Source organism: Montipora capricornis, chromosome 10, assembly GCF_036669925.1.
Source record: "Montipora capricornis isolate CH-2021 chromosome 10, ASM3666992v2, whole genome shotgun sequence".
Lineage (NCBI taxonomy): Eukaryota > Metazoa > Cnidaria > Anthozoa > Scleractinia > Acroporidae > Montipora > Montipora capricornis.
This window is the reverse complement of record NC_090892.1, coordinates 70,451,655-70,464,154: the sequence shown is the minus strand read 5'-3', so window position 1 is coordinate 70,464,154 and position 12,500 is coordinate 70,451,655. Positions and strand designations below refer to the sequence as shown.

The 12,500-nt window shown below is 38.9% G+C and overlaps 2 protein-coding genes across 2 annotated transcripts; both read left to right on the top strand.

The window, feature by feature from the left end:
* The first annotated feature begins 1,936 nt into the window (after nucleotides 1–1,936).
* On the top strand, nucleotides 1,937–2,593 carry LOC138021263 (uncharacterized). Its single transcript, XM_068868116.1, has one exon. It carries the CDS (start codon nucleotides 1,937–1,939, stop codon nucleotides 2,591–2,593), a length of 657 nt encoding a protein of 218 aa, XP_068724217.1.
* A 312-nt stretch (nucleotides 2,594–2,905) lies between these two features.
* On the top strand, nucleotides 2,906–3,538 carry LOC138021262 (uncharacterized). The gene has a single exon (XM_068868115.1). The coding sequence runs from the start codon at nucleotides 2,906–2,908 to the stop codon at nucleotides 3,536–3,538; it is 633 nt and encodes a 210-aa protein (XP_068724216.1).
* The last annotated feature ends 8,962 nt before the right edge of the window (nucleotides 3,539–12,500 follow it).

Here is a 12,500-nt window from a genome sequence, read left to right as displayed (position 1 = left end):
AATGCTGTGTATTTAATGTCTTAAACCAGGATTGACTGTACAGTCGGATTCTCTTCGTGCTAAAGTAGTATTCATGTAGTTAGCTTGGCACTCTTTTATGCAAATTCGTTTCAACTTAGCCTTTCCGCATTTTATCTTTATGTAACCTTTGCTTCGTTGAGAAATTATGTTCTTAACTACCACTAATGGAATACGTCATCATGACGACATAATACTAATGTAAAACCATTTTTTCGTTGGTTGTGAACCTGAGCGAGTCACTGGGTAAATATGAATCGTTTCTAGTTCACTCTATTTTCTCTATATTTCATGATCGTGTAATTTTCTTATTAGGATTCGAACCACACAACTTTCATTGATGTAACACTCCTTACATGCAACAGAATAAAAGTTTTGATAACAGTGAAACGATCGCGACCGACGAAACATTCGAATCCCATGGTAACTCCGGAAACCGGGACGGATAACACACTGATGGCAGGCGAAGCCAAAAGCATACGGCGTACAGCCAAAGCGAGATTCACAAAGAAAAGAAATGAACTCCTTAAATCAATAGACGCGAATCAAGGACGCGAAATGGTTGAAGGTAATTACCTAAAGCTTACCGAGACATGGGACATAGTGGAAGGTAAGCATGATTTGTACACGATGCTCTTAACCGATGAAGAACAAGAAGCCGCGGAAACATGGATTTTAGAATTACAGGAACTGTTCGCAGAAGCAAAGGCATCTCTTCTCAAGTTTTTACAGAACCAGCGCGGAGCAATTGAATATGATAATGCCTCACTGAGAGCGCCATTAGCACCATTGAAGGACGTAATTCATCATACCATAGCCAAGGATGAAACCGATTTTAAGAGTCAAAGAACGACGCAGAGGAGATGCTTGATCCACGATGATGCAAAACATTCAACAGAAGATTGCAGAGTCTACTTATCATAACCCATAAGCAATAAAATAGCACTCCTAAGAGAGAAGGGAGCCTGCTGGTCTTGTTTAAAATCGGGTCATCGAATGCAAAGTTGCAAGACTAAGAAAACATGCAACATCGGTAACTACTCGTCACAACACCACAAATCTTTACACGAAGATGAACGAAGAACATCACCTACACCCGCAAATATAGCCAGCGCCTCCGGACCAGCCAGCATATGTAGTAACTTCGAAGACACATGCCCCCTCCAAATACAAAGAATCAGAACGGAAAGAGGATGGGCCAACGTTATGTGGGACTCTGCGGCATCTTTATGCTTTATCACTAACAATAAGGCCAAAGAAGAACGCCTTAAAGGGACAGCTGTGAATTTGTCGATCGTAAAAATTGGTGGTCAGTACAAAACGATCAGAACAGTCAAGTACAAACTTGCTTGACAAACAAGGGAAAATCGTGGAATTCGAAGTATATGGTATAGACAAGATTACGTCCGACATCGAGAGGATAAACATGGACGGAGTGACACACCTATTCAACAATGTAGCGCAAGACGAACTTCAGCGACCCACCGGACCTTTTGATGTTCTAATAGGCTATGAATATGCCGCCTATCACCCTGTCAGAGAGCAATTTGTCGAACACCTATTACTGCTGAAGAACCGATTCGGGCGATGCGTCGGCGGGACACATCCGTTAATCGAAAATTCGAACACAAGACACGGACTTCACTATGCTACAGTGAATCACAGTTTCAAAGTCAAGATAGACGATTTCTACAACATTGAAAATCTAGGCCTTGAGTGCAACCCACGTTGTGGTAGCTGCAAGTGCGGCAAATGCGCAATATGCAGCAAAGGCTAAACTATCAAAGAAGAAAGGGAGCTAGCATTGATCGAGAAAAATCTCTCGTATGACAAACAAACTAACCGATGGATCGCAGAGTATCCGTGGATTAAAGATCCGTTGGATCTACCAGATCATCGTAAAGTTGCATTAGCCTGAATGCTCGCCTCTACTGAAAGGAGACTCGCAAAGACTCCGGTACAAGCTACAGTGTATGACAATCAAGTCAAAGATATGGTGAACAAAGAAGTAGCACGCAAACTTTCTAAAGACGAGATGGACAATTACAAAGGCCCCGTACACTACATCTCCCATCATGAGGTTTTGAAACCAGATTCCAAATCGACCCCTGTGAGAATAGTCTTCAATAGTAGCGCGAACTACATGGGCCATGTCCTGAATGACTACTGGGCCAAAGGTCCAGATCTTCTCAACAATGTGCTTGGAGTACTAATACGATTTCGAGAAAAAGAAGAAGCATTCATGGGAGACATCAGCAAAATGTACCATACCGTCAAAACAACTTTGATTGATCAAGACACGCACAGATTCTTGTGGCGAAATATGGACGTGTCGAAGGAACCGGATACTTACGTTATACAAAGAGTATCTTTCGGAGATAAGCCTTCGGGAACGATCGCAACATTGGCACTTCGCAAGACAGCCGAAATGGGGAGTCAAGATTATGCCGCCGCAGCGACGATCATACAAAGTAATACGTATATGGACGATATAATCGGAAGTACAAAGGACCTGCAAACAGCAAAGAAGTTTACCGAAGATATAGAGAAACTGATTAGCAAAGACGGATTCTAACTCAAAGAATGGATATTATCACACAGCGCGGAGAGTAGAGAGGAGACATTCGTACCAAACGAACCAAATGTTTTCTCCGAAAAGGTACTTGGAGTGATATGGGACCCAGACCACGATCAATTACGCTTTAAGACGAAGTTGAATCTGTACCTAAAGAAGAAGAAACACCGCAAAACTCAAAATGTTACACAACATGTGGAAAACCAGACCTCCCCACCGCAATTTACAAAGCGAATGATATTGTCACAAATAAACAGTATATACGACCCTCTTGGACTTGCAGGACCCTTTACAGTTCGAGCTAAAATCTTAATGCGACGCTTATGGACAAGCAATGAGAAACTAGACTGGGATGATCCAATCCCCGAAGAGAATAGACAGCAATGGTTGATATTCTTTAATGAATTACCCGAGATGAATCATGTCAGATTTAAGAGATGCATGAAACCGTCAGACGCAGTTGGTGATCCATCGCTTGCCATCTTCAGCGATGCCTCGAATGACGCTTACGGATCCTGTGCTTATGCAAGGTGGTCACGACAAGGTGGAGGATTTGCAAGTAACCTGATTGTATCTAAAAATTGTCTTGCCCGTCTCAAAACAATGTCCATTGACAAAATTGAGCTGTATGGGGCGGTATTAAACAAGCGACTAAAGTCCTTCGTCGATAAAGAGTGTAGATACAGCTTTCAAAAATGTTATCACATAGTTGACTCTCAGATAGTGCATTGCATGACTCAGAAAAATTCTTATGGCTTCAATTCTTTCGCTGCTACACGAATCGGTGAAATCCAAGAAGGTACTAACGTAGAAGATTGGTACTGGTGTGAAAGTGAACACAACATCGCAGACTGGTTGACCAGAGGAAAGATCATAGCAGCAGTTGGCAAGAAGGACCTTCATTCCTTCAATATCCAGAAAGCGAGTGCCCTATTACTACTCTGAACCACAAATACCAAAGCAAATCCTGAAAGTGGCGAATATAGTCAACGCAAGTGTGGAAGGTAGCTTAGAAACTCGTATTGATATTGAAAAAAATCAGAGTACAAACGTCTGCTACGAGCGACGGCAAGAGCTCTGATTTAAAAGCTTTACGAAAGAAACCCCAGACTGACATTTAAGAATGCCACGCAAGACCTAAACAGTAAAGATATCGAAAGGGCAGAAATATTTTGGATTCGAGAGGCACAAAAAACGATGGATAAACATGTAAGAGACGGGAAGTATAAGCGTTTATGTCCTCGTATACGAAGCGATGGGATATATGTAATAAGTGGTCGTGGGGAGAAATGGATGGAAATGAGCTACAGTAAAGGAGACGTCATACTTCTCCCATACCAACATCGATTATCCAAACTCTATTCAAGACACGTTCATGAGAAAGGGCACCACGGTGTTTTGACTACAGCCAGCAAAATTCGCTCAAAGTTCTGGATAACTAATATACTCAAACTAGTTAAATCCATCAAGTTCAACTGTATTGGCCCATATCACTCAATGTCCAAACAAAAGATTTTGCCCGTCGAACCTCTCATTCAGTGTGAGGCTGGACGGGCAAAGACAATGCAAAGACAAAGCCTTTATTCCCCACGGACTCCAAAATGGCCGACGAGTGATAAAGGTGAATTGTGTGCAAAAGATTAGACAAGAAACTGTCAGAACAAGTAATGGGAAATCTTCCTATAGAAAGGCTTAAACCAGCTCCTCCATGGTATTCCACATCCATTGACTTATTTGGTCCTTTCACAATTCGTGATGAAGTTAAGAAACGAACCACATCTAAAGCGTATGGAGTCATCTTCACTTGTTTAGCAACGAGAGCTGTTCACCTGGACCCGGCACCAGACTACAGTACAGAGAAGTTTTTGATGGTACTGAGAAAATTTGCGGCATTGAGGGGATATCCATGTAAGATATATTCTGACAACAAAGTCATGGGAATGGGAACAATTGAAGAACTTTGGAGTTATGGAGGGATTTCAATGGAACTTTACACCTGCTGATGCACCATGGCAAAATGGAGCATCAGAATCTCTTATTAAATCTGTTAGGAGAGCGCTTACAGCCATTATTGGGGAAAGTATTCTGACATTCTCCGAACTTCAAACTGTATTCTACGAAGTCGTCAACCTCGTTAACGAAAGGCCTATAGGCAGACACCCAACATCACCCGACGATGGCTCATATTTATGCCCGAATGACCTTCTGTTAGGCAGATCAACCACGCGAGTACCTAGTAGTCCTTTCAAGGAATCTACAACTCCAAAACGCCGTTTTGAATTTATCCAACATATAATAGATGGCTTCTGGAAGAAATGGACCAGAACATATTTTCCAGATTTAATTGTAAGGCAAAAATGGCATACAGCCCACCGTAACAGGCCAGTGGCGTCTTGGGATTGTATCCAGAACATTCCCGGGGACCGATGGAAACATGCGAATGGTACAAGTAAAGTATAAAAATCCAAAACCTGGCGAACCTGTTTCAAAATATGACGGCAAAGGCTACGTCACCATCGAACGACCTGTTCACCGTCTGGCGGTGCTACTACCTAAGGAAGAACATGTGACCTTCTGAAGATTTATAAACTCTTATTAATCAGTGTTAACCAAACTGTTTTCTGAACACTTATGTTTTCTGAACATTTAGTAGTATCAAAGAATCATGTATCCGTTTTCGAGGAGAGGGAGTGTTTCGTTGAGAAATTATGTTCTTCACTACCACTAATGGAATACGTCATCATGACGACATAATACTAATGTAAAACCATTTTTTCGTTGGTTGTGAACCTGAGCGAGTCACTGGGTAAATATGAATCGTTTCTTGTTCACTCTATTTTCTCTATATTTCATGATCGTGTAATTTTCTTATTAGGATTCGAACCACACAACTTTCATTGATGTAACACTCCTTACATGCAACGGAATAAAAGGTTTGATAACAGTGAAACGATCGCGACCGACGAAACAACCTTGATAATGGCGCAAGATGCACCGAAATGTCGTTTTCTATCACTTATATTTCTTGTTTCATGTATTTCTAAATCGTTTCATATAAAACAGACAGTGGCTAACGAAAAGCAAATTGTACTAATTAAAAGTTACATGACTGGAAATATATTAATTCAACAGTCAAACAGTGGCCATCGAAAAGCGATTAGTATTAATTATAAAACTCTGGACTTCACGGAATAAAGCACAGTTGATATCATAATTTACAGATTTAACGCCGAACAATAAAAAAATTAATTTTCCTAGAACCGCTGCTCGATGATCACGTTTCACCGAGAATACTAGCAGCAGAAGGCAAGGAGGGCATTACGTTGAGCGGCATACCTGGGGCAAAACAAAAAGAAGTGTTTCACCGATTCAGATTCAAGACCGCACTCGCAAAAAGGCGATACACAACGGTTAATTTTAAACAAATGTTCTCTTAGACAAGAAAACCAAGTCTAAGGTGGGTGTGATCAATAGATGCACGCCTTGAAAAAGGAAAATCAAATAACTTATTATAAATATGGGGAAAGAAAGTTGACCTTAATTTAGCTTTAAAAGTGGGAAGAGATACAGAGTTTCGAACACCCAGGTCCTGAGAATTCCAGCCAGTGATAGCGGATGGAAAGAAAGACCTTTTAAAGCGAGAAGTTCTTCATGAAAATTGCGTAAAGTTTTCCCTTGACCTAAGACGATAATGTGTACGCTCACTAGATAGTTTTGGAAGTAGCTCATTAGATAATAAGGTGCAAAGTTCTTTACAATTTTGTAAAATTGGCTTAGCTGATGTTATTTCCTTCTGCTACTAAGAGGCTCCTAAGCAAGTTCCTTGTATAGCCTTTCAGAACTGGTTCCTTTAATGGCTCTTGTTACCAACCTTGCAGCTTCATATTGAACGCTGTCAAGTAGAGCTGAGTCGCAATCATAACAGTTGTTCCAAATAACATCCTCATATTCCATAAGTGGTCTGATTAGACTCTTATACAAGGATGTTAATGTGGAACGGTCAACTCGGTATCTGACAAATCTTTACAAGTTTAGTCGCTTTGAAGCTTTCTCAAACACCTGAACTATATGATTTCTCCACGACATGCTACTGTGCAACGTTAAACCTAAGTGAGTATGAGACTCAGCACCTTTGACGACATTGGAGTTGAGAAATAGAGGAGGGTGAACTTGTTTATCACGCTTCAGAGAAAATACAACATTACGAGATTTAACAGGATTAATGGTTACCAACCATTTATCAGCCCACACAGCAATCTTATTTAAATCACAATTAAGACGATCAGCTAATACGGCGGGGTCGTCAACAATTTCAAGTAGTGTAGTATCATCGGCATAGATCAACGGAAGGGAGGCAAGATCATCAGTAATATCATTGATGGAAATGAGAAATAAAAGCGGACCTAGCACAGACCCTTGGGGAACTCCAGAGTGAACTGTTCGCCAGTCAGAGCATTGTCCTTCTATTCCTACACGCTGTTTTCGGTTACACAAGCAACTCTCGAACCACTGAAATAAGGGCGATTGTACACCTAGAGCCTCCAACTTACGCAACAAACCATCATGCCACACCTTATCAAATGCCTTGCTGATATCTAGGAAGAGAACTCGTACCTCGTTGCCGCCCTCTAAGGCTTCATAGATCTTGTGAACAAGAAAAAACAGTTGGTTAATTGTTGAGTCACCAGGCCTGAAACCCGATTGAAATTTATAAAGAAAGCCAATTTCCATCAAAAAGTTATACAAATGAAAGAACACAACTTTTTCACAGATCTTGAAAAAATTTGCCAGCAGAGAAACAGGACGGTAATTCACTCTCAGTTGGCGGTTGCCATTTTTAAAAAGAGGAATAACATTTGCAAGCTTCCATTCGCTCGGGTACTGACCAAGTGAAAGAGACAAATTAATAAAATGAGTAAAATAAACATGAAAACCCTCACTGCATAACTTAATAATCTTATTACCAACCCCATCATAGCCACATGCCTTAGAGATATCAACACCCTTCATCAGTTCAAGCACTTTCTCTTCAGTAGTAATAATACTAGACAAAAAGTACTGAGTCTGATATGGCTGAATAACAGGAGGAATGGCATTGGCACCTGGAAGTTCAGTCTGTGACACAAAATACTCGTTAAATATGCACGCTTTTTCCTTGGAATCTAAAATAGGCACTTCGTTTTCAACAATGGTTGGAATAGATGAAGAAATTTCCCGACCACATACCCTATTAACGATTGACCACCACCTCTTACAGTTGATATCTGGATTACTCAAATCCTTATTGGCTCTTTCATAAAACGATTTTTTAGCAAATCGTGTGAGAGAGGTTACAATATTACGTTGAACCCTATAACTTTCCCACGTGACTGGAGATGGACGTTTATTAAAACTTCGGAGCAGGCGGTCCCGCCTCCTAATTGCAACGCGCACGTTACTATCCATCCAGGGTTTATCATTTGGACGTATTGTAACCGTTTTCAATGGAATATACTTCTCAATAATTGAACGAATGAATATGTTTTATCGATGTCATTAGTGTTTTCACACAGAGAAATCCAGTCCAACTGCGATAGTTCCCAATTCAAATCCGTAATATTAACGTTATTAAAATTCCACACACACCTTTTGTACGACCAACTTCTGTGAGTGAAAAGATTCATACTTGCGAAAATAACAGAATGATCACAATTTGGTGGGGGACTTAAAGTCCCAGAAGCACTAAAACGCTCCGGACAGTTTGTGATAACCAAATCCAATATTGTCGAACTGTTAAAGGTGATACGTGTTGGCTCTGCTATCAACAGCGCCAAATTATTACTTTCTAAAAATGAATTTAATTTTTCACCATCATCATTATTCCTTGATGGATTTGCAACATCGTAATGAGCATTTAAAGTCTCCCAGCATAACAATAACGTATTGTTTGGGAAGTTGACGAATTTTATCAAGAACCAGTTGAAAGTACTCAAAGAAATTATCAAGGGAAACACTGCAATTGACACTGTAATTGTCAGGCGGCCTGTAACAAACCCCACAGAGAATATCAAGGTGTTTGATGCGGAATTCAATCCAAAGAATTTCCACGGCCACAAGTTCCGAATCTAATCTTTTTTTTTTCCACATATTTACATCATTTTCGAACAAAAAAAGAGATATGTGTATATATAATCAGGAGCCCATTGATGGGCTCCTGCATGATATAAGTTATGTTACATACAAGTAAATGGTTACTGTTTATACCTAAAATTGTTATTGTTTTAGCATGTACACATATCAAACTACAACTTAGCGTGGTCTCGTTTTTAAGGCATTTTGGAAGAGTTTTCTATTCATATACACTTTTGATCTATATACCTGCCATTTTGCCTGAATGTTTTCTCCGTATTATTTTTGGAAGCTATGTATTTCTCAGTTCGATATTTAATATCAACTATCCCTTTAAAAACATCAAAATTGGGGCTTTTAGCACAATGTCGACTTGACCAGATATGCAATTTTGCAAGGATTATGAAATAATTCAGTAGATCATTTTCCCTAACTTCCCAATGAACACGTCTCGTTGCGAGAGCTCTTCGTGCTCATTTAAGAGTGCAAACCAAAAGTCTTCAAATTTTTTTAAGAAGCGATTTGTAAACGGACATTCATAAAATAAATGAAGGACCGTTTCTGAATCAACATCACAAAATGTACAGGTGTCCTTTGGGACATAACCTATTTTGGCCAATCGCACATTAGTGAATTGAAAACTTCTAATGAAAGTCTCAGATGATGCAGTCTTCAAATTAAGAAAGGCCTTACAAACAGTCACATCATCTAAATCAAAGTCTTCTTTTAGTTTAGTAAAACCCCTGGAGACCATTGTCTTTTTCGGAATGAGCAGGGTATAAAATTGTTTACTTTTAAATTTTACAGGATCAAATATTTGTTCACCACATTGAAATTGCAGTGAAGTTATCTCACTTTCTTCTACATTCAAAGTTTTTAAGTGGACCGGAATTGCACTTCGAATCCCTGACCACGTTAAAAATTTGTATGTATCAATCCTTTACATTCATTTGGCACTGTTGCATGATTCTAAATTATTCTTATCAAATAGCATCTGGTTACAAAAAATAATTCCAGCTTTTACATAGTTGTGATAATATATACTTTTTCCATCTATTTTAACAAGCTTACTGTTCCAAATCACACTTTCAGATTTAGAAGGCTTGGTAGAAAAATCCTCTCTAAAGTCGGCCCACCAATGGAGAAGCTCATCGGAAAACGTGGAATTTGTTTTGTCTTCCTTAATATCATAATTACACCTAAACAAAAAACTTCCAACATAATCCTTGAGTAGGTGATTAATGTAAGCTTTCCATGGTATAGAACCACTAGAAAAAATCCTTCCAAGCCACGCTAGTCTTAGTGATCGAATTGAGGTTGCTAAGTCTATAAGATTTACCCCTCCAAATCCTATGTCATTAATTGCTGCAGATCGAGCTATTTTATCAGGCCCATTCCATAAGAAATTGTATATAATAGTGTTAAGCTGCTTTGTAAAATCCTTCGGAGCTGGGAGAACTGAGAATACATATAACATCTTCGGAAGCAAAAAGGATTTAATGATGGTTACCTTACCAAACAGCGAGAGACCTCTGCAACGCCACAGTCGCATCTGCAACCGAATATCTTTTAATTTGTCATAAAAGTTTTTTTGCAATTGTTCTGATTCTTTATATGTAAAGACAATTCCGAGTGCTTTAACACTATTGACCCATTTTAATCCCAAGGGTGCCTCTGCAATATTTCGAGACGATCCAATCCACATGGCTTCTGTTTTGAAATAGTTAACTTTTAAACCCGAGCACGCTTCATATCGATCAAACAGATGAAAAATACGTTGTGCACATTCAAGATCCGGCACAAACAAAGTTAAATCATCAGCGTACTGCACCATTTTAAATTCTTCCCGCCCTATTTTAATTCCTCGGATGTCTGTCCTACTTCGAATAGTAATTGCCAAACGTTCCGCCGCAATAATAAATAGGTATGGCACCACCTACTCTCTGATGCCTGTCAAACCGGATAATAGGGCCGTATCCCGGAACTTGTAAACAATCACTGAGACACTCGATCGCTGAGCCATGCTTCGGTGACTGCAAAAACATCAAACCCATTCTCCTTCACCAGTTCAGAAATCTCATCAAACTTATCATCCCTATTCAAACTTCTACAAGCATTTTAATGTCCGAATTTGAAAAAAAGGTCCTGGATTTAGTTCAACATCATTTGACAAAGCAATTCTCAGAACAATACAGAGAGTGCTCCATAACAAAATTAAAGCGGTGTCCGCGCGATGCAGAGAATAAACAAACTTAAAACAGCGTATCTGAAAATAATTAAAGAGCCCAATAGCCGATCTGAATGCCTCCAAACCAACCGCCATTATCATAAATTACAAGAAAATAAAAATAGAACAAACAAACACTAAAACGAAAGTATAGATAAGTACAGACAAAATACAAACAAATAGAGACTAAAATGCAAACAATTACAAGCAGTATAATCCTACAAAAAGACACAAAGCAGCACTAGGGCAATTCTCATCGTCACTTATAAATTAGACATAAAAATTCAGTTCACAAGAGTTCATGTTTGGTTAAGTCATATTGATTAGCAACTTGAAATCTTCTGCCATCTGATTTCCGTTTCACAAATATCTTGCCGTCTACAGTCCAGGTGGTATCTACATTAGTACACGTTACTCTAGCAGTGTACGATAATTTCTGGTTAATTTTAGTTAAATCTTCATTGATATAAAATCCCGATCCCTTAAGATTCTTTCTGTTCCGTAATATTGAAAGTTTATCTTTGTGGGTTTTCGATCTAACGATGATGGCTCTGTTCGTTCCCTCCTCTTTCTTACCTACTCGATGAGCTCTGTGAACTATTTGATCGTTTACGTCCAAACCAATTTTCCCCCTGCATATATTCATAAACCTCTCTGCACAATTTTCTTCTTCTTCTTCTTCTTCTTCTTCTTCTTCGACAAAGCCCATAACCCTCACATTTTGACGACAGGAAAATTGTTCATTCTCGTTTGCCTTCGCGGCCACCTTCTCGATGGTGTCTTCCAAGGTTTTCACTTTTCCCTCCATATTTTCAGCTTTCAAAATACTCTCCATAGCTTGGCCCACAGCTTCTCAAACCAGCCAATTTTAAACCGTCAATTCATCGGACAAGTCAAGTTTAAAACGTTGCCCAAGTACTACTACTACTACTACTACTACTACTACTACTACTACTACTACTACCACCACCACCACCACCACCACCACCACTACTACTACTACTACTACTACTACTACTACTACTACTACTAATAATAATAATAATAATAATAATAATAATAATAATAATGATGATAATAATAATAATAAACATATTTATATAGCGCAACCTCGATGCGCTTTACAATGTTTCAAATAGATATAAAAATGTAATAATTTAATTAATAAATTGAAACAGTAAAAAATAATAATTTAAAATATACATATTCGCCAATGTAAATATTAAATGGGTGGTATTAGGGTACCACAGGTTAGGTTAGGGTGGTACTAACCGTGTCTTCAGAAGACAATCTACATCGAGATAAGCTACTAAACAAGTGAAATCAAGAGCTAAGAGAAAAAAAAAACAGAGAGATGTACAAGACACGTGTACCACACGTGTACGTGTTACAGCTTTCGCCCTTTTGCTATTTTTAACGCTGGTTCCTTGACACTTTCAGTTGACCCGACAACTTTTTCTTTTTTTTCTTTTTTTCTTTTTATTTGTATGTTTGTATTCACCCATTTTATTTTTTGTTTTGTTTTGTTTTTTTCGTAATTTGTATTGCATTGTCAGTATAGTTTTCCGCTTA

Bases quoted from the DNA above. Each gene is read 5' to 3' on its own strand.
- LOC138021263 (XM_068868116.1), top strand. From the start codon at position 1,937: ATGCTCGCCTCTACTGAAAGGAGACTCGCAAAGACTCCGGTACAAGCT.
- LOC138021262 (XM_068868115.1), top strand. From the start codon at position 2,906: ATGCGACGCTTATGGACAAGCAATGAGAAACTAGACTGGGATGATCCA.